The sequence below is a fragment of the Leiobunum rupestre genome, chromosome 7 (genome assembly GCF_980474605.1).
Source record: "Leiobunum rupestre chromosome 7, qqLeiRupe1.1.hap1, whole genome shotgun sequence".
Taxonomy (NCBI): Eukaryota; Metazoa; Arthropoda; class Arachnida; order Opiliones; family Sclerosomatidae; genus Leiobunum; species Leiobunum rupestre.
In genome coordinates this window covers 18,426,082-18,451,098 of record NC_143390.1, presented here as the reverse complement: position 1 = coordinate 18,451,098, position 25,017 = coordinate 18,426,082, and the positions used below count along the sequence as shown (strand labels likewise).

Genomic DNA, 25,017 nt, shown 5'->3' with positions numbered 1-25,017 from the left:
GTTATTGATTGTCACTTTTAATTACGCTGCCCATTTCACGAAATACTAGAAATTGGACTTGGAGACAAGCCTAGTAAAGAATGTACCTCAAATGTGAAAAAACAGTTAGCTTTATGTTACAAATGCCACCAAACTGAGATATTGCATAAAATCTATTTCCACTAAACGGGAAAGGAAGAGGAAATGTGAAACAAAAACCAAATGCTAGCTCAGATAAAGTTTGAGCTACATACTTTATCAAAGCATGAGCCTATAATATTGAACTGTAAATGTGACAATTGCTATTTTGCACCTCAAGGGACAAAAATTCCTTATGACAGAAATTAAACAACAAACTCGCAGATAGCGGTAGTTGCCCTCGAGGGGCTAACCACTTCCTCAAATTCTGTACACTGATTACAGCGAGTGCAGCCTTTGGTAGTGCTAAATCTGTAATCGATTACGTAATCAATTTAGTACAGTCAAAGCTATGGACTTGTACACCGATTACGGATAGTGATCAGCCCCTTGGTTGCCCTATGTTTGTAAATGTTTTTTAAAATAGATCAGATATGACCAACTTAAACTATGGGCTACTAAATGGAATATGTTACTTATGATCTAATACATATACAGCCTACAGGTTGGTTTTTTTTCCTCAAAAAGTGAATTTTTTTCTAAAACTATGATCTCTAGAATATTGAAATTTTTATGGTTCTTTATTCATGCCAGGGGACACTGATTTCTGAAAATATTTTAAGAATTTTCAAAATATTCTCTAGCTTCTCTGAGGTAGCTTCTGCTACAGACATTAAAAAGTCATAAGAACGTTTTTTCTTATATAAACGTCAAAATATAAGCAAACAGTACAAAAATTAAATTAAAATGTAAGTTACTACACGAATAACGATTAGGAAAAACTATAATTAGCTTCTGCTTTAGCCGCTACCTATCTAGTTTTCAAAGTCGAACCAAAGGGGGCGTAGCGATAGTTTTCTGTCGCTAATTATTAGATGAAATTTGTGAAAGTTGTAGAGCGTCATCGAATGATCGAAAACGTACAAATATTGTAGTTCGATGAAAAAAGAACAATTTTTCACTGAAAAACACGACGTGAAAAATTGACAATTGGGCAAGCCAAAATACGCTTTCAATAGACCTTTCTATAAAATAAGCTGCGCTTGCTGAACTGGTTTTTACATAAAAACCAGTTCAGCAAGCGCAGCTTATTTTATAGTTTTATGTAGCTCATTCGCCACGAAAAACGTAGAAGCTCAGTTCAGTTCAGTTTTATGCTTAAAAACAGGGTGCCTCGTTGAATTTATTCTTATGTCCAGAGCTTTTCGAAGTAAAACGTCGCTCGTGACGCAGCAGGAACATCAAGAAGGCCAATGTTACTTTATAGATAGGCTTATTCTTTTAGATTACCCACTTTTACTAAGACTGACAATCATTCGTTCAAACCATAGATATAAGAAATGTATATATAGGTCTAGATAAATTTCGGGGCGTCTAAGCCTAACCTAAAATACGGAATTGACACCTAGCAGACACCGAGGAAGGCACGTGACCAAGAGCACGAGCTCTCTTAGCATTTTAGTACTAAGTGCTTGACCTTTCCGCAGGCCGTAGTCTTTAGACACCATCTGTTGGTGACTTTTAGTATAGTTTTTAAGCCGGAGACAATGGCTCTCACTACGATAGCACGAGCTTTCTTACCGATAGATAGCGCCTTATACGGATAGCCTGCAGAAATTACGAGTTTCTGCTAGCTGTCACCTCCGTATTCACTCCCTTTGAAATATTTTATCTAGACCTTTATATACGTTTCCTATATCTATGGTTAGCTCATGGACTAATTAACAACAAGGACGGTCCGCCACGGGAAAAAAGTAAAAAGAACAAGCATCAACGCACTCTAACGGTACTCGCGCGCATAACCGGAAATTCTTGTATAGGCTATGGTTCAAACTCCTTTTTTGGAAATCACTTAGCTATTTATTTTACAAATAAAGAGGACTTGGAAAAGGAGTAGCAGCCGCTAGTCAGTCAGTTGTCTCATTGCCCGGGACGCCCATTCATGAGCAGGACACCACAGGAAGGTGATTGGGCTTGGGCATTTTTCACATGCATATTGTAGTAGTTTTTTTGTTTTAGAAGGTTGAGTAACGTGCCTTCGGAGGCCTTAGAACGAACTACACAAAAATAATAAGAGACTAATAACTGTTAGTCATTCCCACCATGCAAGGGAGAGGAATGCAACCTTGCAGCCACTGGGGGAAATACTATAACTGACTAGCAGGCTATATGGGAGTTAACCACTCCCCTACTAACTTCTGACCGCAACTAACCACTGTGTCCAACTCTCTATACTGTTCTGCTTCATATCTCTATGCTTATCTCCTTTTTATACTAACCCCACACTGGCGCCACCACTGGTGCCCTTGGGAGTTAGGTCTGATAAGATAAGGACCTGGCCATTTGGCCTACTAAAAATATGGCTGCTACTGACCATGTTGGCTACAATATGTCATGGATAATCGTAATCACATGATCCCTAGACTAAGCACGAAGTTGGGTGAGAGCACTCTTGGAGTCCTAACAAACCACCAGGGCCTCAAGTGAGATGGTCTGACACGTAAGAGAGGGCCAATTGTATGGCAAATAGCTCGACGCGATTAATGGGATGGGCAGAATCAATCAGGGATGCCACACCAACCAGAAGCTCTGGGATCGCGAAAGCCGCGCCTGCCGCTCCCGAATGTGGGACAGAGGAGCCATGCGTGTAGATTACCGTGGCCGCCCGAGATTAAGGTTCAAGAGTCGCGTAAAACAGTTGACGCAACGCCTCCGACGCGTTGTCGCTTTTTGACAACGATAATTAACGATAGACAACCGTGGCCTTCCTCGTGGTGTGAAATAGCCATGTCAAAATGTGCTTCAGAGGAGGAGGGGGAGCCTTCCAGGAGGAAATAGATACTCTATGAGCTCCAGTGCGGGAAATTCTTGCCTCATGAGTGCGGGGTAGAACGACGGAGTATACGCCGTACCAGAATGGCCGTACCGTGGGGCCTGATGATGATGAGATCCATTCCTTGGGAGAATCCTCCTTAAGGCGGCGTTTTGAATTCTATGCAGTTTAAATTGCATAGTAGTGGGCGCGGACGCATAAAATGGGCTTGAGTAGCTCAGTCGCGAAAGGGTTAAGTGAGTATAGAGGAGTCTCAGGGCCTTGCGGCCCGCCCCACCGAGTGGCGGATACCGCGCGTAGGATATATAATATTATTTTTAAAGCTAGTTCTAACTTTTAATCGTAATCTTCAACACCGCACCCTCCGATTATTATGTCGTCGCTAGTATTGATCGTATTCGGAATCCCACGGATGACGTCTCCGATTACTTTTTGAAATATTTCGGCTGCTCAATTTATACCAAATGCTAGCCTCTTATAACGAAATGGACCCAATGACTGTTCATCCAATTCAATCAATCTGGTGGTAGCCAGTGGCGTAGCCAGAATTTCGTCAAGGGGGGGCCAAGTATCTGAATGTTAAGAGGGGGTCGAGAGGGGGGATTTTAGTACAGTCAAAGGTAAGTCCAAGGGGGGTCTGAACCCAGAAACCCCCCCCCCCTGTCTACGCCACTGGTGGTAGCCTTTGTTGGTAGCCGGTAAAATATAGTCATGTCATTCATAGCTTACATAAAATCTTCTATTTATGGTGGAGTGTGTCGTTCTCTCTTGATCGCCGTGTTCGGAAGGCGCATATCTACACATACTTGAATTCCTGGGTTCATATCCAATTTTATTACGTTATTCGGTTCTATGTTTTTATCGTCATGATTTTCGGTTAAAAGTGTAGTTTCTCGTGTTCGTGGGTTGAAATTTTGTTTCTTGAGTACAATGACCAACGGCGACAACCAAGTTGTATAGGCCCATTTGCTCGTTCAATGATGTACAAACGTTCTAGCTCATCAATTTCCTGCTTTACTTGTTCCCGAAGGTGAAATTGTGTTCGTTGGTGATGGACAGCGATTGGTGGTATTGATTGATCAATATGAAGGTGAGCCTTGAAATCGTTCATTTTACCTATCCCGTGAAAAATATGTTAATACGTGGTTAATATGGATTTACAGTTGCTTTCTTTAGTGCCTATTGACGAAGCGTTGAGATTCATGAGTTTTGGAAGTATATGTTAAGACTTTGAAGGCTTGAGGCGCCAATGATGTTGTAAGCAGATTTTCAGGATGTAGCACGTGAAACGTTGCTCGGGACGATTGTCTTCGATAAGTTAGTTCTGAAGAAAATTTACCAATGCGTGGAAGTGGTTCTATAGATGCAAAAGGATAAACGTGGATTCTGGAAGGTTGGAGAGCTGCCTGACATTTGAGCCCTTGATAAGTGGTGTAGCTCATTATGTTTACAGAAGCTCCAGTATTAATTAATGCTTTGATGGTTGTTCCTCCAACGTTGAAGAGGGCAACAGCGATAATTTTGATCGGAGTACGATGTCAATGTACACAATTGATGTTGAGCTGTCTTGAGTAATAGCTGCGATTAAACATTCACAAATGAATATAGTCGTAGATTTTGAAGCCACTCTGTCGCTAATTTCACGTCTTTGAGACCTGTTTTTTGTTTAAATTAATTAAATATAGTTAAGAGATATAGTTCACTGAATTTTATTTATATCTTTATAGTCCGGAGGCTCAATCCTAACTGCCTTTTTATTTTATTCCACAGCGCTTTTTTTTTGAGATCGTTGATATGGGACGATCAGGAGAGACGGTCATCAAAGGTACCTCACAGATAGCGAGATGTCTGGCCAAGCTGAAGGGTCAGGTGTGGAGAAAAGCCTTTGTCTTCGTAAAAAGCATATAGCGACATTTTAGCGGCCGAAAGTTGAGCCCTCAGGTGATTCCGTAGCCAGAAATATGGTCCAGGGCTAGCTGCATTTTCCGACAGCACGCCTTTGACACTGACCTGGACGATTAGCTCAGGGGGAAGCACATGATTGTCCTCTAGGAACCAAACGACACGGCGGTAGGACGCAGGGTCGAGAGGAGACTTCTCCGGCTTCAGAAAGGGTAACATTATGGAATGCTTCTACCAAGTGGGCATATGGTGGTATACGAAAGAGCATCCTGACCCAAAGCCTCCAAATTTCTTCCATTAATTTCAACGGAGTCATAAAGTGTACACATCCCACCAGGTCAAATATTGAAGATACCGTTCATAGATCCAGTAGCTTGTCATAATGTCCATTGATGATCTTCAGGACTTCAGTCGAATTTCTCAATTCTCAGGACTGGAAGATTAACTGGTGATACAGTGATTCTCAATTACTACGCCCATTGTTGACATTGCGAACCCCGTCCACTTGTTTGATCCGTCTCGGCACTCGGACTTTACTATCTTCCATCTAAGAGATAAATGCCAGATTGTCCGTGGTTTGTTGGTGGTAATAAGCTAAAGGTATCAGCTCTTCAAGGTCATCCGTTAATTTCTCCCAGAGAGCTCCCATCCTCGTCAATGCGCATACTTTTCCTTCCAACCGGGTTTCGGCACCATAAAGTTGTCGCAGAATTTTTCAGATCGTAGCGTCAGTGAATGATGAGAGCACAACGGTTAAAATAAAACGACTTTATTTACATTTAAAAGCTTAGTCAGTTGAACAAACATATCTCGAACAGGTCAGACACGCAACTAGTAGTTTCTAGATTTTCTTTAACAAGGTAAACTTCAGTCACAGCAGGGCAAAAGGCTAATCTCGTATCGAGGTTCTTAAAAAAAAATATTTACCAAAATATTAGACCTAAGTTTAACTCAAATTATATAAATTTTTTATTATTATTCTGATTAAACCAATCGAACGAAAAGTTGCGACAGGTTCGTCTTGATAATGCCTATATGTGTCCAACGTGTAGTTCGTTTACGATGGTAGTTCCAAACTGTTTCGATTATTCCAGATAATAATGAAAGACTCTGAAAAATGGCATAAAGACTTCCGTTGTTGCTAATGGCTTTCAACAGAATTAGATTAGGTTAGCACTCGAGATAAAAGTGGACCGTTTTTGAATGATATTACATATTGGATATTCGCTGGTTGTGTAAATTATAGTGATAAGTTACATTGACAGTAATTTTCAATTACACTATCCATTTCTCCATAAGCCTATCATAAGGTCCCCATAAGCAAAGGTCTAGGCCAAATTTTTGACGATCACATACCCGTTATTAAGAGGTAGGTATTCAAAATCTGCACCTCCAAGTGGTTATGTTTTCAACTAGGCATTTCCCCAAACACTGCCAACTTAGATCCACTGCTACTCGCACTAGAAGGCCCCCCAGCTTTATTACCTCTACGAGGGGACAAAGTCCACCAGGAGCAGACATGGGCAAAACTCGTATAAAACTTTTGCGAGTGATTTCGCGACCCACTTTTTCCCACTCCACTCTCCGAAGAACAACTCCACTCGGAAGAGTGGTGTTTTTCACTTTTGTAGTAGAGCTACACTGGTAAGAGTTGTTTTTATTCGTTTTTTGAAGAACAGTTCCACTCGTAAGAATGGAGGTTTTTATTTTCTGTAGGACAAGCTCCACTCGTAATAGTGATATTTTTCACTTTTGGTCACTCACCAAGCGAGCTCTTTGGGAAAGAGTGGAAATAGTCTAGGTCAACATTTTAACTCTTTCCGATTTTGGTAGTTTTCAATAAAGGCGGGAAATTCGAGTTAAATATTTCAAATGTGATTCTTCTTAATTTTTTTTATTGATGCCAGCTAGGAGCAACAAACATAAGGAAGACGCAGCTAGCCTTTAAACACGCCAACGAAGGGTTGTGTACGAATTTCATTGGACGAGCGTCACGAGCCTTTACGCTGAACGTTTTACGGGCGGGGGGGGGAAGACAATTTCCGAATTTTCCCCCTCGGACGGCAGCAGGCGCTAAAGCGTCTAGCCAATGAAAAACGTACACAAGAAAATCCACGACTTTTGACGGGTTGCGTTCTCCTTGTGTGGGGTGTTGTGTTTGTTGCTCCTAGATGCCAGAATGTTTATTAAAACGTATTTTGGAGGTATGTTAATTAGTTCAGATATTTCAAAAACTACATAGACATTAAAATAGTAAAAATTTCAATTTCAATTTATTTAGCACTTAGGTAGAAACACAAATCAATTTAAATACATTTATGGTTCTAATTATAATGGCAAATTAAATTATTGTAGTACATGGAGGTTTACTTTCTTTCGCGGGTTTCCATTAAAATAAAGTAATTAGGTGAAATTCACATTTTAATCTAACTTAGCACTAAACTTGAGCACTTAGAAATCTTGGGAATCTATTATTTAAAATTAACTAAAGTTGGTTTTAAATATGGCAAATTAAACTAAAGATACAGTTATACGTTAAATATTTTTATTACGTAAATTAAATAATAAGTTGGTGAATTTCATTGAAAATAATGGTCTACGATCTCCAGCAAATTTTCAGTCGCCTTTGGAAGACTTGGCTCCCGGTAGTGACATTAGCAAAAAAAGCTCAAATTAGAGGCCGAGAAAGGCGCAACAGTTGTTTTTGTAATTTATAATATAAAAAATGATAATTAATGATAACTGTCCTTACAAATAGTTATTATTACTTACGGAAGTTTGTTAATGGATATGTTTATACTCCTGGTACATAAGTAAGGTCGCTATACGAGGGAGAGTGATGCGGCATCGCCTGTAGCTGTATATGGCACCGGCTACGGAAAATATTCGCTCTACATCAGCAGTACACGCGGGTATAGACGGGTATAGAGAGAACTCTTTGAGCTAGAGTACTGAGAAGAGTAAATCTCTTCTGAAACATCTTCCAGTACTCCGACGGCTTTGTTTTTGCGTTTTCGTTTTTCTCGGAAAAATAAACTTCAATCTCCCGGTCGACGTCTTGGATGGATGGTAGTTCCTTAACAATATCTTCATTCTCGGCTACGTCCCTACAAACGGTTAATCTAAAAAGAACCTCGGCTGGAACTACGCGCTTCGCTTTCTTGGGAATTGGTGGCTGCGTTTGGTCCGATTCAATCAAAACCGCGAGGTACTTCTTCAGCGTAGCTTTCGCTTTCTCCTTATCGAAGATTTGGAAACTGGGGTTACCTACGTTTAATAAATGCTAAATTAGAGCTAATTGGTTGACGTAAAAATAGCCCTACATACCAGAGAAGAACTCGAAGAGAAAGAGCTTTTGTCTTGGGTCCAATAACGCCGCCACAACATAGTCTTCGTCGATAATTTCCATTTCGAATCGCAACCTCAACCGGCAAAGCAACTCTTTTCTAAATGACTTAAACACCGGTATCTTAGCGTTGAGTAGTTGCCGATGGATCTTAACAAGCTCGCCAATGACCAAGTTGGCCACCGGCCCTTTAGCTTGAAAAATATCTGTTGCCTCCTTAAACGGTTTTAAAAGCATCAGCAGCTCTTTCAGCATATGGAGGTCGTTGTCATCCGGTAAGGACAAGTCGGTGGCGACTTTCTCATACTGGGCTGACATGATCGTCGTGGCTAAAGATTTCAACATGTCAGGCTGGAAGAATTCGCCGATTAAATAAAGTGAAGTTAAGCAATTTAATAAGAAAAATCCGTTTAATACCTCAACAAGGCGTTCGAGGGCCATATACGTGTCGTTCCACCTAATCCCGCCAATTGATTTGATATCTTGGCCATTCGGGGAAATATCGCGGAATGCCTCGGACCACTTTGTTGACCGCTGCAGAAAAGCTAACGGCCCTAAATGGGTTAGAGTGTGCAATAACTGGTGGCTTTACCGGGGAGTCGGGGTCTGGCTCTTGTAACCCATAAGGGCGGTGGTGCACTGGGAGATGTTAGCTCTGATCAAATGGTCCTATCTCCCCCTCCGACTTCGGTCAGGTTTGGGCTGGATACTGAACTTCGGTTCAGGCTAACGGAGAGGGTCCAGGCAAACTGGCCGCCTCGGCGGATTGGGTAGCCTGCTGTGGGGTGGCGGGCCTCCATATGCGGGCACGGCGGTCCTGTTTCTCGGCCTTTTAGGGCCCACCGGGATCTCCGGTGCCAGCTGTGCCGGGTTACTTGGGCTGCTGTGTGCTCGTCGTTCCCCTTTAGGAGCTCTCTCCAAAGGGTTTGGCTCCTTACCTTCGTAGGTAGGGTGTCGGCTGGAGTTGCTATAGCATCAATTCTAAATCCCACTGCATGTGCAAAGTGGGGATTGGTCCACCCATTGCTGCACCTTCTGCTGGGTTGAGTGGCTTGCGTCAAAGGTGAAACCATCAGTAGTAGGGTTCTGCTACCCATGCTGGACTTGTCACCTGTCCGGGCTAGGTGGACGCTGGCGTAGGGCACTATGATGATAGGCCTCCGGTGGTATGGTTTCTGTTACTAGGTACACCGGGCTATAAATTCTGACACTCTGCAGAAAACCTAACCAGGAGTTGACTTTTTTAAGGACGTTTTTTGCCCGTTCACTTTCTGGAGCGTCTATGGCACGGTTCACTACAATCTGTAGGGAATGGGCCATACATTGTTTTCCGCTTCCAGCAGGCAGGTATCTCAATATCTAACTTACGATCGTCTACACCGAAAGATATTACATCGGCTCATCCTAAATTGGACGAGGAACCGTCTTCGTCTGGAATTTTTATTTGCGTCATAGGATTCCAAGCTGAAAACCCGATTGAAGTACAAAATAAAGCCTGCTTCTTACGTTCCACAGATAATATAACGAACCTTCGTCTAGCGTGACGTCGCTTTCTTCGGCTACACTTTCCGTTTGCGCCTCGTCCTCTGACGACTGACACGTCGAAAAAGAACCATCCAGGTCAACTTCTGAAACCTGGCTATCGGTACTCGACCTCTTTGCCTTCGGAATCATCGCAGCCAAGCTCAAAGCCTTCGAAATATTGGCCGCGTTGTCCGCGCCAACGCATGAAACCTAGATTAAGAAATTAAGTTAAACCCGGGACGGCTCTATGTTACATTTGGCCAAGATTTCTCGCAACATCTTGTAACATTTTTCTATGTTGAAGTCTAACTTTAAGTCTCGGGGTTAGTTCTTCCTCGGCGATGAAATCCAAATCCCTGGTTAAATGGCGCCGCGAATACACGGTCAGCGCTGGATTAGCAACGGAAATCGCAGTGCGAAATCCTTCGCTCTCAACTGCACTGAACGATATATTGGTGGTGGCTACCATATTAACCAGGGCTCGTCGGAATAGAAGCTGCTGGGGGTGTTTGGAGGCTAGCTTCTTCGTAGTTGAAAAAGGTTCTGGAAATATTTGAAATTTTGATATTTCATCCGCTACTAGAGGCGTCAGCGAAATGTTATGTATATCCTATGGTAAACGACAGTATACGAAGGAATTTCTTTTAAAAAATGCAATTTAAATAAATAAGAGTATAAATATGCCAACCTCAAGATGCCGTTTCCAATTAGAGGTGGAGCCGTTGGAGGCCTGGTAAGTTTTTTTTTGCATATGTTACAACACCCATACATTGAAAGAGTTTTGTCTTTCCTATTACTACGCCCCACATAAGTAAAGTACCTATGCACAACATGTCGTCTACAGTGGCGTGTACAACGTTGGAAGCCGAAGAGCTTCATTTCTTCCTATATGTAATTAAGAAATAATTCTTACCACCCGAAAAAGCGCCCGTTAAACGCGGGGAATTAATTTTCCGAACCAATTAGAAAAACCAATACCCAAACCGTAATTTATCCGAAGTAAATTAATCAGAACTAAAACGACCAAAAAAACTGTATAAGGTCATGAAATCTGTCCCTTGTCTAATCTAACCAAGAAAATAAATACCCGGATAAAATTGAAATAATTACATATTCGTGTCTTCTGAAGCACAATAGTTCCGGAAACTCGACCAAAAACGTTGTACGAACTAAGAAAATAGGAAAACGCAGTAAAACTAACAAGAAACTGGGAACAATTCTTCGTTACCTTCCCTTTATATTGCAAAATACGACCCCCAACAAAGAACCCCCCCCCCTTATTGGGAGTCCGCTAGATGGTCTAATATTTTTTAGGGCGCGCAGAAGGTGGTACGTCACCAACTTGTCATTTTGTTTAATTGTCCTAAACCTAATCGTAATTTTGCCTACATTAAAAAAGTAAATAAAGTCACCTTGGTAAGTTGGTTCAGTATGGCCGAAAATCTGTATACAGGATGTATCAAAATTCAGTACAGAAAATGTAAGGGTTGAGTAAATATTTATAATTTTATATTGTCTTCATCCCGATACTCAGCGACTAATGTACAAACGCTAGATATTTTTAAACACCTAACGTACGATAGCCTAAGAACTCAGATAGGAAAGTCAATTTTAAGGGCAGGAGTAAACTGGTACTGTACAGATTGTTGTCATTTAGAACCAGAACCGAACCGAAATTGGAATTTACGTGGTTTGGAAAATAAGGTTACGATTGTTACTATCCGATAATTTGACTCTTGACCGCGGGCTCCCACTTCTATTATGTACTTAACCGGAACCGAACCGAACCGCGTCAGCCTGTCTTTACAAAAGTAAGAAGCAAAACATTTTTGTGTGCAAAAATGTTTTTATTTGTTTATAACAAATGCTTAAAATGTCGTTATCCAATTCTTAGAAGAGGCCAAAAAGCGTACGTCCTAGTGGTAGTTTTAGTGGTAAGAATCAACGTCGCTACGAACAACATTCGTCCTACACCTGAAGTTTCGTAGATACGATCTTTCATCAACGCCCACAAGTAAAAGTCTAGGGCGCTTTGATTCGGTTATCTTGCAGACCAGGTGACTGGACCCCGCACTACCAATCCATCTCCGTGGAACTTTTTCGTTGAGTAACCCACGAACCCGCCAGGAAAAGTGCGCCGGGGCACAGTAATGCTGAAACCAGATTTGTCGTAAAATTACTGACGGGACATCATCAAGAAGGTCTGGTAAGGGATCACGCGGAGAAACGATGTACGGCGTCCCATTGAGTCTTGGCAGAAACATTTACGGACCAATCAAAACGCCTTTAACTACTCCAGCTCACCAGTTAAAGGAAAATATCTTCTGCTAACCACTGGTAAACGACGCTTGACGATTTTCGTGTTGGTTGCGAGTGTCACCAACACTTTCTCTGGAAAATGTGTTTACGCTTTAAATCAACAAAGAATCTTTTTACGTCACGCTTAATTTAAGGGACTATTTTTTGGTGGTTTATGCCGATAATTTAACGTATATAAGGCACTCTCACTTCACTTCAATATAGTTGTGCTGTCTCTTTCAAACTTGTAACCACATCGACTAAGTTGTAATAAACTTGTATTCTTACCATCTTAAATCTGAGTCCTTAATAAATGCAACAATGTGACTTCTTCCCAAAAAATAGCAGTCGTTTTAATCCATCGTGTTTCCATCTTAGAATTTCAAATAACCCTTGGCCAACCTATGTCGCCATTGGCTACCGGTTAATAAATCAGATGTATCTTTAGTAAATGGCAATTACTACAGTAGCGTTTTTACCAAATCTTACCTGCGTCTCGGGTAATCGTCGATGGGCATTTGGGAAAATTCGTGGGTTCGAGATATTCCTGTTGGAATACCTTTCACGGTAAATTTGTTGAACAGCATCTGCAATACCACGACCAACTACATACGTAAAATTAATGATACCGATCCACTATTTCCCAATAAAATGTCATCTTAAAATACCCTTTTCAGTCGTGACTTAGAAAGTGGTCCACTGAATAGCATCACCATGGCTAAAAATTGTAACTATAACTCTTAAACTAGACCTTAGTGCCTTTCGCTTAAAATATCAGTTTTTATACAAAATTAGAAAATTTTGCCGAACATTTCAAATTACCGCCCAGAAAGAAAGTGCAGGTGACGACAATTGAAATATTTCACTATCGCCGAGTGAACTATCGGCGGATGGAGAAAGAGTGAAAAAGGGATAAACAATTGTTTTCCACTTTTCCACTCTCGCTCTTGAGCGCGTGGGGACTAGAAATACTTTCCGCCACTCTCGTTCCCGAGTGGGAGTGAACTAGACTGTTTTTCAACACTCTGATCTTGAGCGGGAGTGGGCTGGAATTATTTTGGACACTATCACTATTGAGTTGGAGTGAACTAGACGTTTTTTGACCGATATCACTCTTGAGCGGAAGCGGGCTGATATTTTTCCACCACTCTCACTTAAAAGTGAGAGTACATCCTTCGAAATCACTCGTGATTTTGCCCATGTCTCGCCAGGAGGGGTATTACAATCACCGTGTAGGTCTGTGTGTGTGTCTGTCTGTCTGTCTGTGGGCTGCGAACGCGTTACCGGGGAAAAGTCCAAAACGCGTTACCGGGGCAAAGTCGAAAAACCGTGTTTGCAGTTTAAAGGGAGGCAAAACCACCGTTTGACGGTGAGCGTTAACGGAGTATTTTGCGGTTGGCGAGGTTTGGTATGGTTGTTTTTACCTCTCCGAGGGGACTTTGTACCCTAGGAGGGGTTATACAACCACCGTGTCTGTCTGTCTGTCTGTCTGTGGGTGGGTGGGTCTGTCTGTCTGTTAGGCCTGCGAACGCGTTCGCATTTTCGAGGCAAAGAGTAATCACTGCGTACGCAGTTTCTTAGAATCAGGGAAAAGGTTTTTCCAAAAGCGCCCCCTTTTTGTCATTGGGTGTAGTATAATATTTTAATCGGCCGGGATTCGAACCCGAGCCTTCTTGAATGATAGGTGAGCGTTCTACCGCAGAACCACGGATACAGTTCCGCTTCACTGAAAATAAAAACTCTTCCGAGGAGAGGTATATATTGGCTTGCCAACTTGTTTCGTTAACGCCTACCGTCGTGAGGGTTTCAACTCAGTTTCATTGGAAATTACGTTATTGTAATGTATGTGCGTAATGTGGGAATGTTGAGTGATGTGGCGGTTGTGGGTGTTCAGTGTGTAGTGTTTACATTTTGTATGTATGGGCGTTTTCTCTCTAACTTCTTCTTATTGACTTTTGGGACGGACCGAGTGCTGATGGTTATGATAAACGTCTCAACGTCTAAATGGCAGGGTTTCCACTAATTGTTTACGGTATTCGTCTTAGTATCAATTTGCGATCGCATCAGGCGGGATTTGAACCCGAGACCTTCTGTTTGACAGGCGGACGTTCTACAACAGAACCACCGACACTTACTACGCTTCATCGAAAATTAGACCTTCAGCTTTATCGGAAGCGTTTATTACAAATTAACAGAGTATTAAATTTCGGTTTTTATTAAATAGTACGAAATTCCGTGTTCCATTTAAATTATTGCATCGAAGTAATTCTAATGTAGCGTATTCTCTGTTGATTAAAAACGCAAGCGCCGCCCAGGTTTCGAACCCGAGCCCTCCTGCATGACAGGCGAATGTTCTACCACAGAACCACCGATAGATGTTACGCTTCTTTGAAAATTATAAACTCAGCTTAGCGGAAGAGTATATTAATGGTTTTTAAAATCAAAATTGTTTACGTATGAAATTTTAAAGGTGAAATCTGGTTTTAGCGCAGTCAGCCGAGATAAGAGGGTTAAAGGGTAGACCCTGTGGGTGGTCCACTTTTTTAGTTTTGTGTTATTTATTTACGGGTTTTATTATCGACCTATATATAGTTGTGTTAATGCAAAGGCGATAATTTAACGTTTATTGCTTTAAGAGCTTTCGGTTAGTCAAGTGGCTCTCTGTGCTTTGTTGATGGTAAGGTTTTTGCTTCTTGTAAATACCCCGTCCTGTAGTAGTTCGTCTGACAGCCAAGAACTAAGACAGACTTAATCTTCTAAATTGACGGCAACGGCCTTATATACCTTTATTTCATGTTGTTTTTTGACCCCTCGAGATTTGACTAAAGTTCGAAAAATTGAAGAGATTATATTTTTTACCCGGTTTGATTGATAGTTCTCCACTCGGTGGCGCTATATTATTACTTTTATATAGTTTCCGCGGGAGTTTTGAATCATTAAGCTGGTTTCACACTCAACGGAAAATTAGCCGCGGAAAGTTGAACGTTAGCGGTAAATGTAATGGGAATCAATTTTCAGCTCGGCGTTTATTATCGTCTTTCCGTCATATTTTCGGTCGAGTGAGAAACCAGCTTTATCCTTTTTCTAAGCGTTATTAAAAGGTAAAAAACCCGCCTTATCATAATGGTTTCTTTACTTTTAATTTTCCTAAAGGAAGTCAATGGCTCGGCGGTAAACTATCTGCATTGTAACGATGCGACCCGAGTTCAATTCCTGAACACGATCAAATAAATTAAAATACTCAGATATTTAATTAAATATAATATAAGTATAATTTATAAATATTTAATTAAATATAAGATTGATATAATTTATTAATATTTAATTAAATATAAGATTAATATAATTTATAAATATTTAATTAAATATAAGATTAATATAATTTATAAATATTTAAAATGATGTAGAATAAATTACAGTACCTAATGTTATAACTTTGTAAAGGACATTCGCCAAAGCTGTTTTTTAGAAAAACACCGTAACTTAACAAGCGTTGGTGGCTGAGTGGTTAGAGTAAATCTCTTGCACAAGGCAGACCCGGGTTCGATTCCCGGCCGGCGCTAATTAATCGCAAATTGATACTAAGACGAATACCGTGTACAATTGGTGGAAACCCTGCCATTGGACGTTGAGAGGTTTCATAACACTCAGCCTCGGTCCGTCCCAAAGTCCATAAGAAGAAATTTGAGATAAAACGCCCGTACCAACACAACAGACTCAACATCCACAACCATCATAACACAAACACCACAAACTAAACACCCACAACCGTCATAACACGAACTCAACATCCACAACCATCATAACACAGTTCGGCTTGAGATTTTGGAGAGTGCGCTTCGTTCTTGTTTTGCTCTCTGTGTTTCTCTAGCTAAGCCTTAGCTGCATTTTCAGTGCAGTTTTTTTCTAGTAGTTTTGTTAATTATCTTGAATTGGTTAGTAGTTATAGTTACTCGTGTTTCCTCCTGGTTCTCTCTTTTTTGAGGTACTGGGATGGATGTTTTAAAGCGGTCTACCTTTTTGGACTGCGATGAAAAAGTATTTTCGAAGCTTCAAGTTCTCGAAACGTTGAAAGTTGATTTCGGGCCTAACGCCGTTTCGTCTGTAGTTCCGGCCGATGGGGGCTTTTTCGTCACATTTTTTCGGGAAGAGGACGCTAGGATTTGCGCTGATGCTGGTGTGGATTTGAATGGTCAGCGCTATGGCGTGTCTGGAGTGTCGAACAAAACAGTCGTCGTAAGTCTTTTGGATTTACCTGAATTTGTGGCGGATGACGCAATTAAGGAGAAGCTCCATTCGCTTAAGTGCGAATTAAAAGGCGAAATTTTATGGCGTAGAAGAGATGGGGTTTACTTTGGTACTAGATCTATACGGGTTACATTGCCGGAGGGAGTCAATTCCCTACCTTATGTGTTGAAGTTGAAGGATATGCTCGGACGGGAGCGATTTTATAAAGTCCGTCATGATCTGCAAACCAAGGTTTGTAATGGCTGCCTCTCCTCTGACCACCTCTACATTTCTTGCCCTGAGTTCGTTTGTTACAAATGTAAGCGCCAAGGCCCCATTGCTCGCGTTTGCCCAAACAAGAAAGATAAGACTGGCGATGAATCAGCAGCGTCGGCAGGTCTTCCTCCTGTCGGTGCTAATGATCCAATGGATGTTACGGTTGCTGTTATAGATGGAGTAGAGACCCCCAAAGGTCAGGTTTCAGTTGTTATGGGAAATAAACACACGCTTTCATCTGGTCACTCTGAGTCGGATGGTTTGGAACCACCACGAAAGAAACTGGACTCCGTGCTTTTGGACCGGCCTATTCCACCTGAACCCGGCGACGCTCTATTATCACGGTCTACGGGGGAAAAGTCTCACTTGTCTCTAACTGATGACTCTTCGAACCATCTCGCTTAATGTTAACGGACTTCGGAATGACGATAAGATGCTGGAACTTGTAACTTTGATAAAGGACTATGATATTGTATTTTTACAGGAAACTCATTGGACTGGTTTTCACGTAAGCCGTTTTAAAGATTTCTATCGCGGCCGCGTTTTTATTGACAATGACCCTGACACAACGTTTCGCGGTGTCGCCATTTGTTTTCGCGCAGGTCTCGAGGTCATCCCGCGTCGGGTTTTCCGGAGTGGCTATGGTCGTTTTCTTCTTGTTTCCGCTGACATTGACGATTTCGCTGTTGATTTTTTGAATATTTACGCACCCAATGATGCTCCGTCGCGTGCCGGGTTTATGTCCTCTGTTTCTCAGTGGTGTATTAATCTGCACCGTCCGATTATCGTTGGCGATTTTAATGATGTCTTAGATTTTCGGCTCGATCGGCGTCCTTTTGCCGATTCGCGTCACACTCTTCGGCCTTCGCCTCTAAAGCTCTGGACTTCGGAGCTTAATTTGCGAGACCCTTGGAGGGCTACCCATAAAGATCATTTTTCACCCACTCGTTCTGGTTTCGTCTACGGTAATTATGTCATGTCGCGTATTGACTACGTTTTTGTTCGTCCACCAGACCTTCATAATATTTCTCGGTGCACCATCTCGCCGGTGCCATTTTCGGACCACAAAGCCGTGTCTTTCGTGTTTGACCTGAGCGGCGTTCAGAGAGGTCCAGGAGTTTGGTCATTTAACGCCGCGCTTCTCGAAGAGGAACGTTTTTGTACCGCGATTCAACGAATTGTTGACCGCAGTCGGCATTCGTTGGAATGGCGGGACGATATCTTTCTTTGGTATGAAAACTTGAAAGTCACGGTTACGGACTATTCAATGTTTTACGCGAAATACCGCGCTCTGCAACGCCGAATTCATCGCACCGCTCTTCTACCGAATATCGCTACCCTTGAAGGTCAGTATCCGTCAAACAACACCATTCTTCCTGAGCTATTGGCTGCTCGTAACGCATTGCTGGAATTGGACTTGGAAGTTCTTCGAGGACAAATTCTTCGCTCGAAGACTGAATATCGGGACGTAGGTGAGAAGCCAGCCTACTAGTTATTTTCTTCGCCTAGAAAAATACCGCCAGACTGTCAAAGCTATTGGTACATTAACTTCTTCGTCCGGTTACCAATTACGCGATGGCCACGAAATGCGCCAGGAAATCTTTGATTTCTACCGTACTTTATATGCCGCTGAAGATTTGTCTCCTGCGGCGACCGATTCCTTTACAGGACTGGTCCGCAATCGTGTGATAGCCGCTGATAAAGACGAGCTTGATCTGCCCGTTTCCTGGGCTGCCATAGTAGACGCACTGCATCGCATGAAAAAGAACAAAAGTCCTGGACTTGATGGACTTACCGTTGAATTTTGGATATTTTTCTTACCTCTAATTAAGGACGAATTTCTCCGGCTGGTGTCAATAATTGACGACACTGGAATACTCCCTGGAAGTATGAAAATTGGTCTAGTTATTTTATTGCCCAAAACTGGGGATTTGTCACTGCTGACGGGCCTTCAAGGGGTCGGAGTGTGCAATAACTGGCGGCTGTACCGGGGAGTCGGGGTCTGGCTCTTGTAACCCGTAAGGGCGGTGGCGCACTGGGAGATGTTAGCTCCGTCCAAAGGGTCCTATCTCCAACCTCCGACTTCGGTCAGGTGTGGGCTGGATACGGGGCTTCGGCCCAGGCTAATGGAGAGGGGCCGGGCAAACTGGCCGCCTCGGCGGATTGAGTAGCCTGCTGTGGGGCTGCGGGCCTCCGTATGAGGGCATGGCGGACCCATCTCCCGGCCTTTTGGGCTCCCACCGGGATCTCCGGTGCCAGCTGTGCCAGGTTATGCGGGCTGCTGTGTGCCCACCGTTCCCCTTTAGGAGCTCTCTCCAAAGGGCTTGGCTCCCTGCCTTTGTAGGTGGGGTGTCGGCCGGAGTTGCTAGAGCATCCGTTCTCTATCCCACTGCTGTGTGCGAAGTGGCGGGCTGGTCGTCCCATTGTTGCACCTTCTGCTGGGTTGAGCGGCTTGCGTCGAGGGTGCGACCATCAGTAGTGTGGTTCTGCTACCCATGCTGGTTTTGTCACCTGTCCGGGCTTGTGGACGCTGGCGTAGGGCATTCTGATGATAGGCCTCCGGTGGTGTGGTTCTTTTCTTACCGGTACACCGGGCTATAAATTCTGACAACATGTCACTGCTGACGAACTGGCGACCAATTACTCTTTTGAACGTTGATTACAAGCTTCTCTCTAAGATATTCGCCGCCCGCCTAAGTCGTCTCTTACCGTTGATTATTTCCCCCACTCAAACGGGAGCCGTTCGTGGAAGAGATATTTCGACCTCGACTAGGACTTTTTCTGACGTGATCGAATTATTGAAATTACGCCAGGAGGAAGGCATCTTGCTCCAAATTGACCTTATGAAAGCCTTTGATCGAGTATCGTGGAACTATCTTTTCGGCCTCCTTGCTGCAATGGGTTTCGGACCCCGTTTCTGTCGCTGGTTGCAAGCGTTCATTGTTGGATCTAAGGCTTGCGTCAAGGTAAATGGATATTTGACGGACATATTCACGCTAGGTCGGTCGGTTCGTCAGGGATGTCCGCTTAGTCCCCTGTTGTATATACTTTCCACGGAGCCCTTGTTTGTGGCAATTAACGGTCATGGAAAAATACCGCCAATAATACTCGTGAATTCTTGTCCGCTGCCGAAGCTCTTTCAACACATGGACGACACAACGATTCTTACATCTTCGGTTTCAGCCGTGTCGTGGGTCATTTCGGTTTTCCGGGAATTCGGCGAGGCCTCGGGAGCTCTAATCAATCCGGCTAAATGTCGCGGCAAGTGGCTCGGTTGCTCTCATGGTCGTGTCGCTGTCTCGGAATGTGGCATCGAAATTACTAGTGCTCCTTTAAAGATTATCAGTGTTTATATTGGGTACGATGTCGCTACGATCTCTTCGTTGCAATGGGATGAACGGTTACGCAAATTTGGCGGAGTTTTACGAACTTGGAAGGGTCGTTCTTTGTCGCTTCTTGGTAAGGTACTCGTGGTTAATACACTCGCGGCTTCTTTGCTTTGGCATGGATTGAAAACTCTAGTTATTGCTCCGTCCTGGGTTGCCAAGTTTCGCACATCGGTGATGGACTTTTTCTGGGGTTCCGGCCCGCACCACGTCGCTTACAACACTCTGGTCAGAACTCGGCAGACGGGCGGTTTCGGTCTTGTCGACATCGTCACAAAAGAACGGGCGTTTCGGGTCCACGAGGCCCTCTCGTGGTTTTCGGATGCCTCGCCGACTTACGCGCAATATCTTTCCTCCGAGATTCTTGACTATTACGGTGGCGGTACAAAAGTCGGGCTACAAGTTCTACGTCTCACTGTCACGGGGAACTACGCTATAGGTCTTCCGCCTCGATACCAATCCTTGCTTCTGTCTTGGAAGGAGAACTGTGCCGTCAACGTCTGGTCCTTCCCGGCGCTCAGAAACTTTATGGACGAACCTATTTTCCTTAATCCTCGGGTCTCGCTACCGTCGTTCGGTCGATTGGAGCGTAACATTTTTTGTCGCGCGGGAATGTGTCGCGTCCGTGATATTTCGTATGAATTTGTGCCGGGCTTTCTTCCACTGCAGGCCATTGTTGACAACATTGCTGATATTTCAAGTACATTATCGCGGCACCGCATATCAATTTTGTTCAATGAGATAAAGCGTACGATGCCGGTTTCGTGGCACAATTCCATAACAACGCGTAGCGCCGAAGTTGATGTAAAAAGTCCTGATTGTAGTTACCCAATTCTGACTGCACCAGGTGAAAAAGTATCAAGTAGTTCTGTTAAGCTCGTTTATATTAGTCTCACGCTTAAATTTGATGTGGAATCTAATGGGGAAGAACGTTGGCGTCAATATTTTGGTGGTCCGTTGTTGGCTGCTCGTTGGTCTCTATTGCGGTCTGGGTTTCTTGGCCCCCAATTGTCTGCCATTAATTTGCGTGTTGTTCACCAGGCATTTCCGGTCCGTTCCCGTCTTATTCACGCCAACGTTGTTCAAACCACCGAGTGCTTATTTTGTGGGGACAACCCAGAGACAGTTGAACATTTATATTTAAACTGTATAGTCACTCAGCAGTGGTGGCGATGGTTATTTTACGAATTGTTTGATTTGTCAATTAGCAGTTTTGGTAAAGAAAAGTCGTTGTTAGAAATATTTATAATTTTTGGAGTTTATCCAACGAAGTCGCTTAAGCCTAAAATGTTTTGGTTAGTTGTTAATTATTTATGTTCCGTTGTAAAACGTGAAATTTGGAAAACCCGATGTAATTTAAGTCTAAATGGCGACCTGTTTAATCAGTAAGTCGCCTTTAAAAAATTAAAAGCTATTCTGCGACGTGAGTGTCGATATAAACAAAAAAAATTATCAACTTTATCAGACGGGACGTCTGATAAAGTTGTGTACCACCTTTTTGATTTAATATTCTAAAAAACAATATGCCTATAATTATGGATTAGACCGCACATTCTAGTAGTACATGGGTTTGAAGGGAAAAAATAACTTTTTATAACTTGTACATACTTTACTTTGTGTTTTAATAAATTGAAAAAAAAAAAGTAAATCTCTTGCACAAGCCAGACCCGGGTTCGATTCCCGGCCGGCGCTAATTAATAGCAAATTGATACTAAGATGAATACCGTGTACAATTGGTGGAAACCCTGCCATTGGACGTTGAGAGGTTGCATAACACTCAGCACTCGGTCCGTCCCAAAGTCAATAAGAAGAAATTTGAGATAAAACGCCCGTACCAACACAACAGACTCAACATCCACAACCATCATAACACAAACACCACAAACTCAACACCCACAACCGTGATAACACGAACTCAACATCCACAACCATCATAACACAAACACAACAAACTCAACACCCACAACCGTCATAACACGAACTCAACATTCACAACCTACGCATAAACATTACCATAACTAAGTACCCAATCAAACTGAGTCACGACGGTGAGCGTTAACGACAAAACAACATCGAAACCAAACCCATCCGCAAACTAATCCGTTAACGCTCACCGTTACACGGTGGTATTGCCATCCGTTAGACTTCGCTCCCTAACTCCTAGCAACTGCGAACGCAAAGAGCCCTAGCAACTGCGAACGCGGTGATTTCAACACAAAGCGTACGCAGTGATTACACTTTGCCCCGAAAATGCGTACGCGTTCGCAGGACACCCACACACCCACCCACAGACACGGTGATTGTATAACCCCTCCAGGGTACAAAGTACCCTCGGAGAGGTAAAAATAATCTACTGGTTGGGATAGCACCGGGATAAAATTTTTTGGGGGACGCTTTTGATGGCGAAATCATTGGGTACCGTGTCCAGTAGTTAATACACCCAAGGGCAAATTCTTCCGAGGAGAGGTATATTTTGGCAAGCTTTCCATCTTGTTTTCCTTTCCTCCCATGTTAACGACCGTATGAGGCAAAGCCGATTTACGTGGGAAAATTCCGCTTGGCGCGCTGAAAGCCGGGACAACCCTTCTAATGTTATCCTACGGAGAAAATTTTTCGAAACAGTCCCACTTTTGAGGAACCTTTTCCGTTATCTTTGCATTTTTTTTCAACGCTGAGATTTAAATATGATTTGAAGTATTATTATTATTATTAGTAAAAGTTGGGTGGTTGGGTTAGACCCAACCTAGCACTTCAACCAGAGGTCCATTGTGCAGCCCCAGCCATTTAAACATGGAAAAGCCCAGTTTTAAAAACGAAGCGCAGGATTTGCTCGCCGGGATGTTGGAAAGATCGCTCGTTTCCAACCTATGCATACCAAGGTACTCAAACCTTTGATTGAGCCGCATAAGAATCACAGACACAAAGGACATGAGAGGAAGTTTCCTCCTCTGCAAGGCATGCCCTGCACAAAGGACTCTCACTGATACCAATCAGTTGCAGATGTCTATTAAGCTGGCAGTGACTTAAAAGTAGGCCCGTAACCACCCTTATACTACTCTTAGAGAGCGAAAGCAACTCAGTTGCTTTATTCATAGAAGGCCCAGGAATAAACTCCTTGGTCTGCCTCTGACCCTCGGTCTCAAGCCAAAGCCTGACCTGCCTCTCAGTCATAGCGCCATGCACATGGCTGCGAACCAGGCCATTGGGTATTGGAATAGCAGGTTCAGCACCTAAGAACCTAGCCTCCGCACCCTCCTTGGCCAGAGTGTCGGCCATTTCATTGCCATGATGCCCCTTATGACCAGGCACCCAATATAGTTGAACCCTATTATGCGTGCCCAGTTCCGAAAGGAAATCTGTTTCGTCGCTAACCTCCGCGTGGCGGCGCTACTCACCAGTTTTTATACGTTTGGCGTTCTTTATTTTTTATGTTAACTGTTTTAAATATTACGACACTTTTTTAACGATCTGTATATTGCGACGTTCAATAAGGTTGAGGAAGATAATAAGTTTATTTATAACGAAAAGGAACACGACTGAGTAATAATTTAGAATAATAATAAAAGATAAACGCGACGTTCAGGTCTTGTAGCGGGGACGGAAGATTCTTGGACGAAAATAATACTTTTGCTTAGCGGCGATTTCGGCGGTTGAACCTTCTCCTTCCTTCTCCGGACTTAAACCTAAAAACCCTTTTTTCAAAACCTCCTCTAACCGTCGTTTTTCCACCTCGCTCGAGCGCTCGTTCTTTAATACCCTCCCCACGTTCTCCGAAGCACGCGGGCTTTTCACCGATCTTGAATCTTGGGAAAGGTTGTTCTCTGAATGCGTCACATAACCCCCCTTCTCCGGAAGACCCGTCTCGGGTCTATCGTCTTCTCTACGATAAGCTAGTTTCATTTTGGAGATGTGGACAGTTTCAGTTTACCGTTGTCCTCTGTTTTTGACTCGTACTGTAAAATTGACTGGACCCGTTTGACGAAGTATCTCAAAAGGACCGTGGAATTGATGAAGTAGTTTCTCTGACCGTCCTCGTTTTCGAGTCGGTTTCCTGACATAGACCCACTGGCCTGGGGTGAAGTTAACTTCCCGGCGATGAGCGTCGTGAAGTATGGTTTGACGGTTTTGGGCTGCTGCGATGTTAGCTTGTGCTATTTCTCGAGCTTCGTCGATTGGGTAAAGTGTTTCCAGGGAATCTTCAGCGACGGGTAACGTTCGATCCATAGGCAAGAATGGGTCTCGTCCATAAACGAGGGAAAATGGCGAGGCTCTTGTTGATTCCTGGACGGCCGTGTTATAGGCAAAAGTCACTCCCGGTAAAGCGTCATCCCAATCGGAATGATCCTCGGATACATACATGGAAAGCATGTCCGCCAGTGTCTTGTTGAGCCGTTCCGTTAAACCGTTAGTTTGCGGGTGGTATGATGTCGTTCGAATGTGTTTAGTTCCTATTTGCGTCAAGATGTTTTGGGTCATAGCGGCCATGAATTGGGTTCCTCGGTCGGTAAGTAGCTCTTTCGGGGTGCCGTGTCGGAAAACAACCTGTTCCACGAAGAATGCGGCGGCTTCTTCGGCGGTGGCGGCTGGCACTGCCTTGGTTTCCGCCCATTTCGTGAGATAATCAGTACAGACCAAGATAAATGTGTTCTTCTGGCGAGACTTCGGAAATGGGCCTAGGAAGTCCATACCAACACGTGTGAAAGGCATGCCAGTACTGGGAATAGACTGTAGAAGTCCTTGAAGTCCAGAGGTGGGCATTTTACGGCTTTGGCAAAGAGCGCAGGATCGCACATACTGTTGGACAGATTGTTGAAGTTTAGGCCAGAAGTACCGTTCGGATAGGCGCTTGAAGGTTCTAAAGAAACCCAAATGACCCGCTGAAGCATGGTCATGTCCAGCATGAAGGACTTCAGTTCGAAGGCACTTTGGTATGGCTAGAAGAGGACGCTTGCTTGCTTTGCGATATAAAATTCCATCATTCACGGTATATTTTTTGGCTTGATGTTGCGTCGAAACAGTGTATGCCGCACTAGGGTGGGTGATATAGGTTATGATTGGACCAAAAACGGGATCTTGTTCTTGGAGCTTCACGATCTCTGGCAATTCGA

General features: G+C 43.3%; 1 protein-coding gene across 2 annotated transcripts; it reads right to left on the bottom strand.

Annotated features, from left to right (window-relative positions):
• Positions 1 to 7,704: 7,704 nt before the first annotated feature.
• On the bottom strand, positions 7,705 to 9,597 carry LOC149934968 (uncharacterized). 2 transcript variants are annotated; one of them, XM_090154460.1, is made up of 5 exons: positions 9,567 to 9,597; positions 9,422 to 9,500; positions 8,616 to 8,743; positions 8,180 to 8,549; positions 7,705 to 8,119 (listed from the first exon to the last, which is right to left on the bottom strand). In XM_090154460.1, exons 3-5 carry the CDS (start codon positions 8,637 to 8,639, stop codon positions 7,749 to 7,751), a joined length of 765 nt encoding a protein of 254 aa, XP_090010586.1. In that variant the 5' UTR covers positions 8,640 to 8,743; positions 9,422 to 9,500; positions 9,567 to 9,597; the 3' UTR covers positions 7,705 to 7,748. The 2 variants fall into 2 exon arrangements, with proteins under 2 accessions (XP_090010586.1, XP_090010585.1); XM_090154459.1 differs by lacking the exon at positions 9,567 to 9,597 and having other exon boundaries at positions 9,422 to 9,514.
• Between the last annotated feature and the right edge of the window lie 15,420 nt (positions 9,598 to 25,017).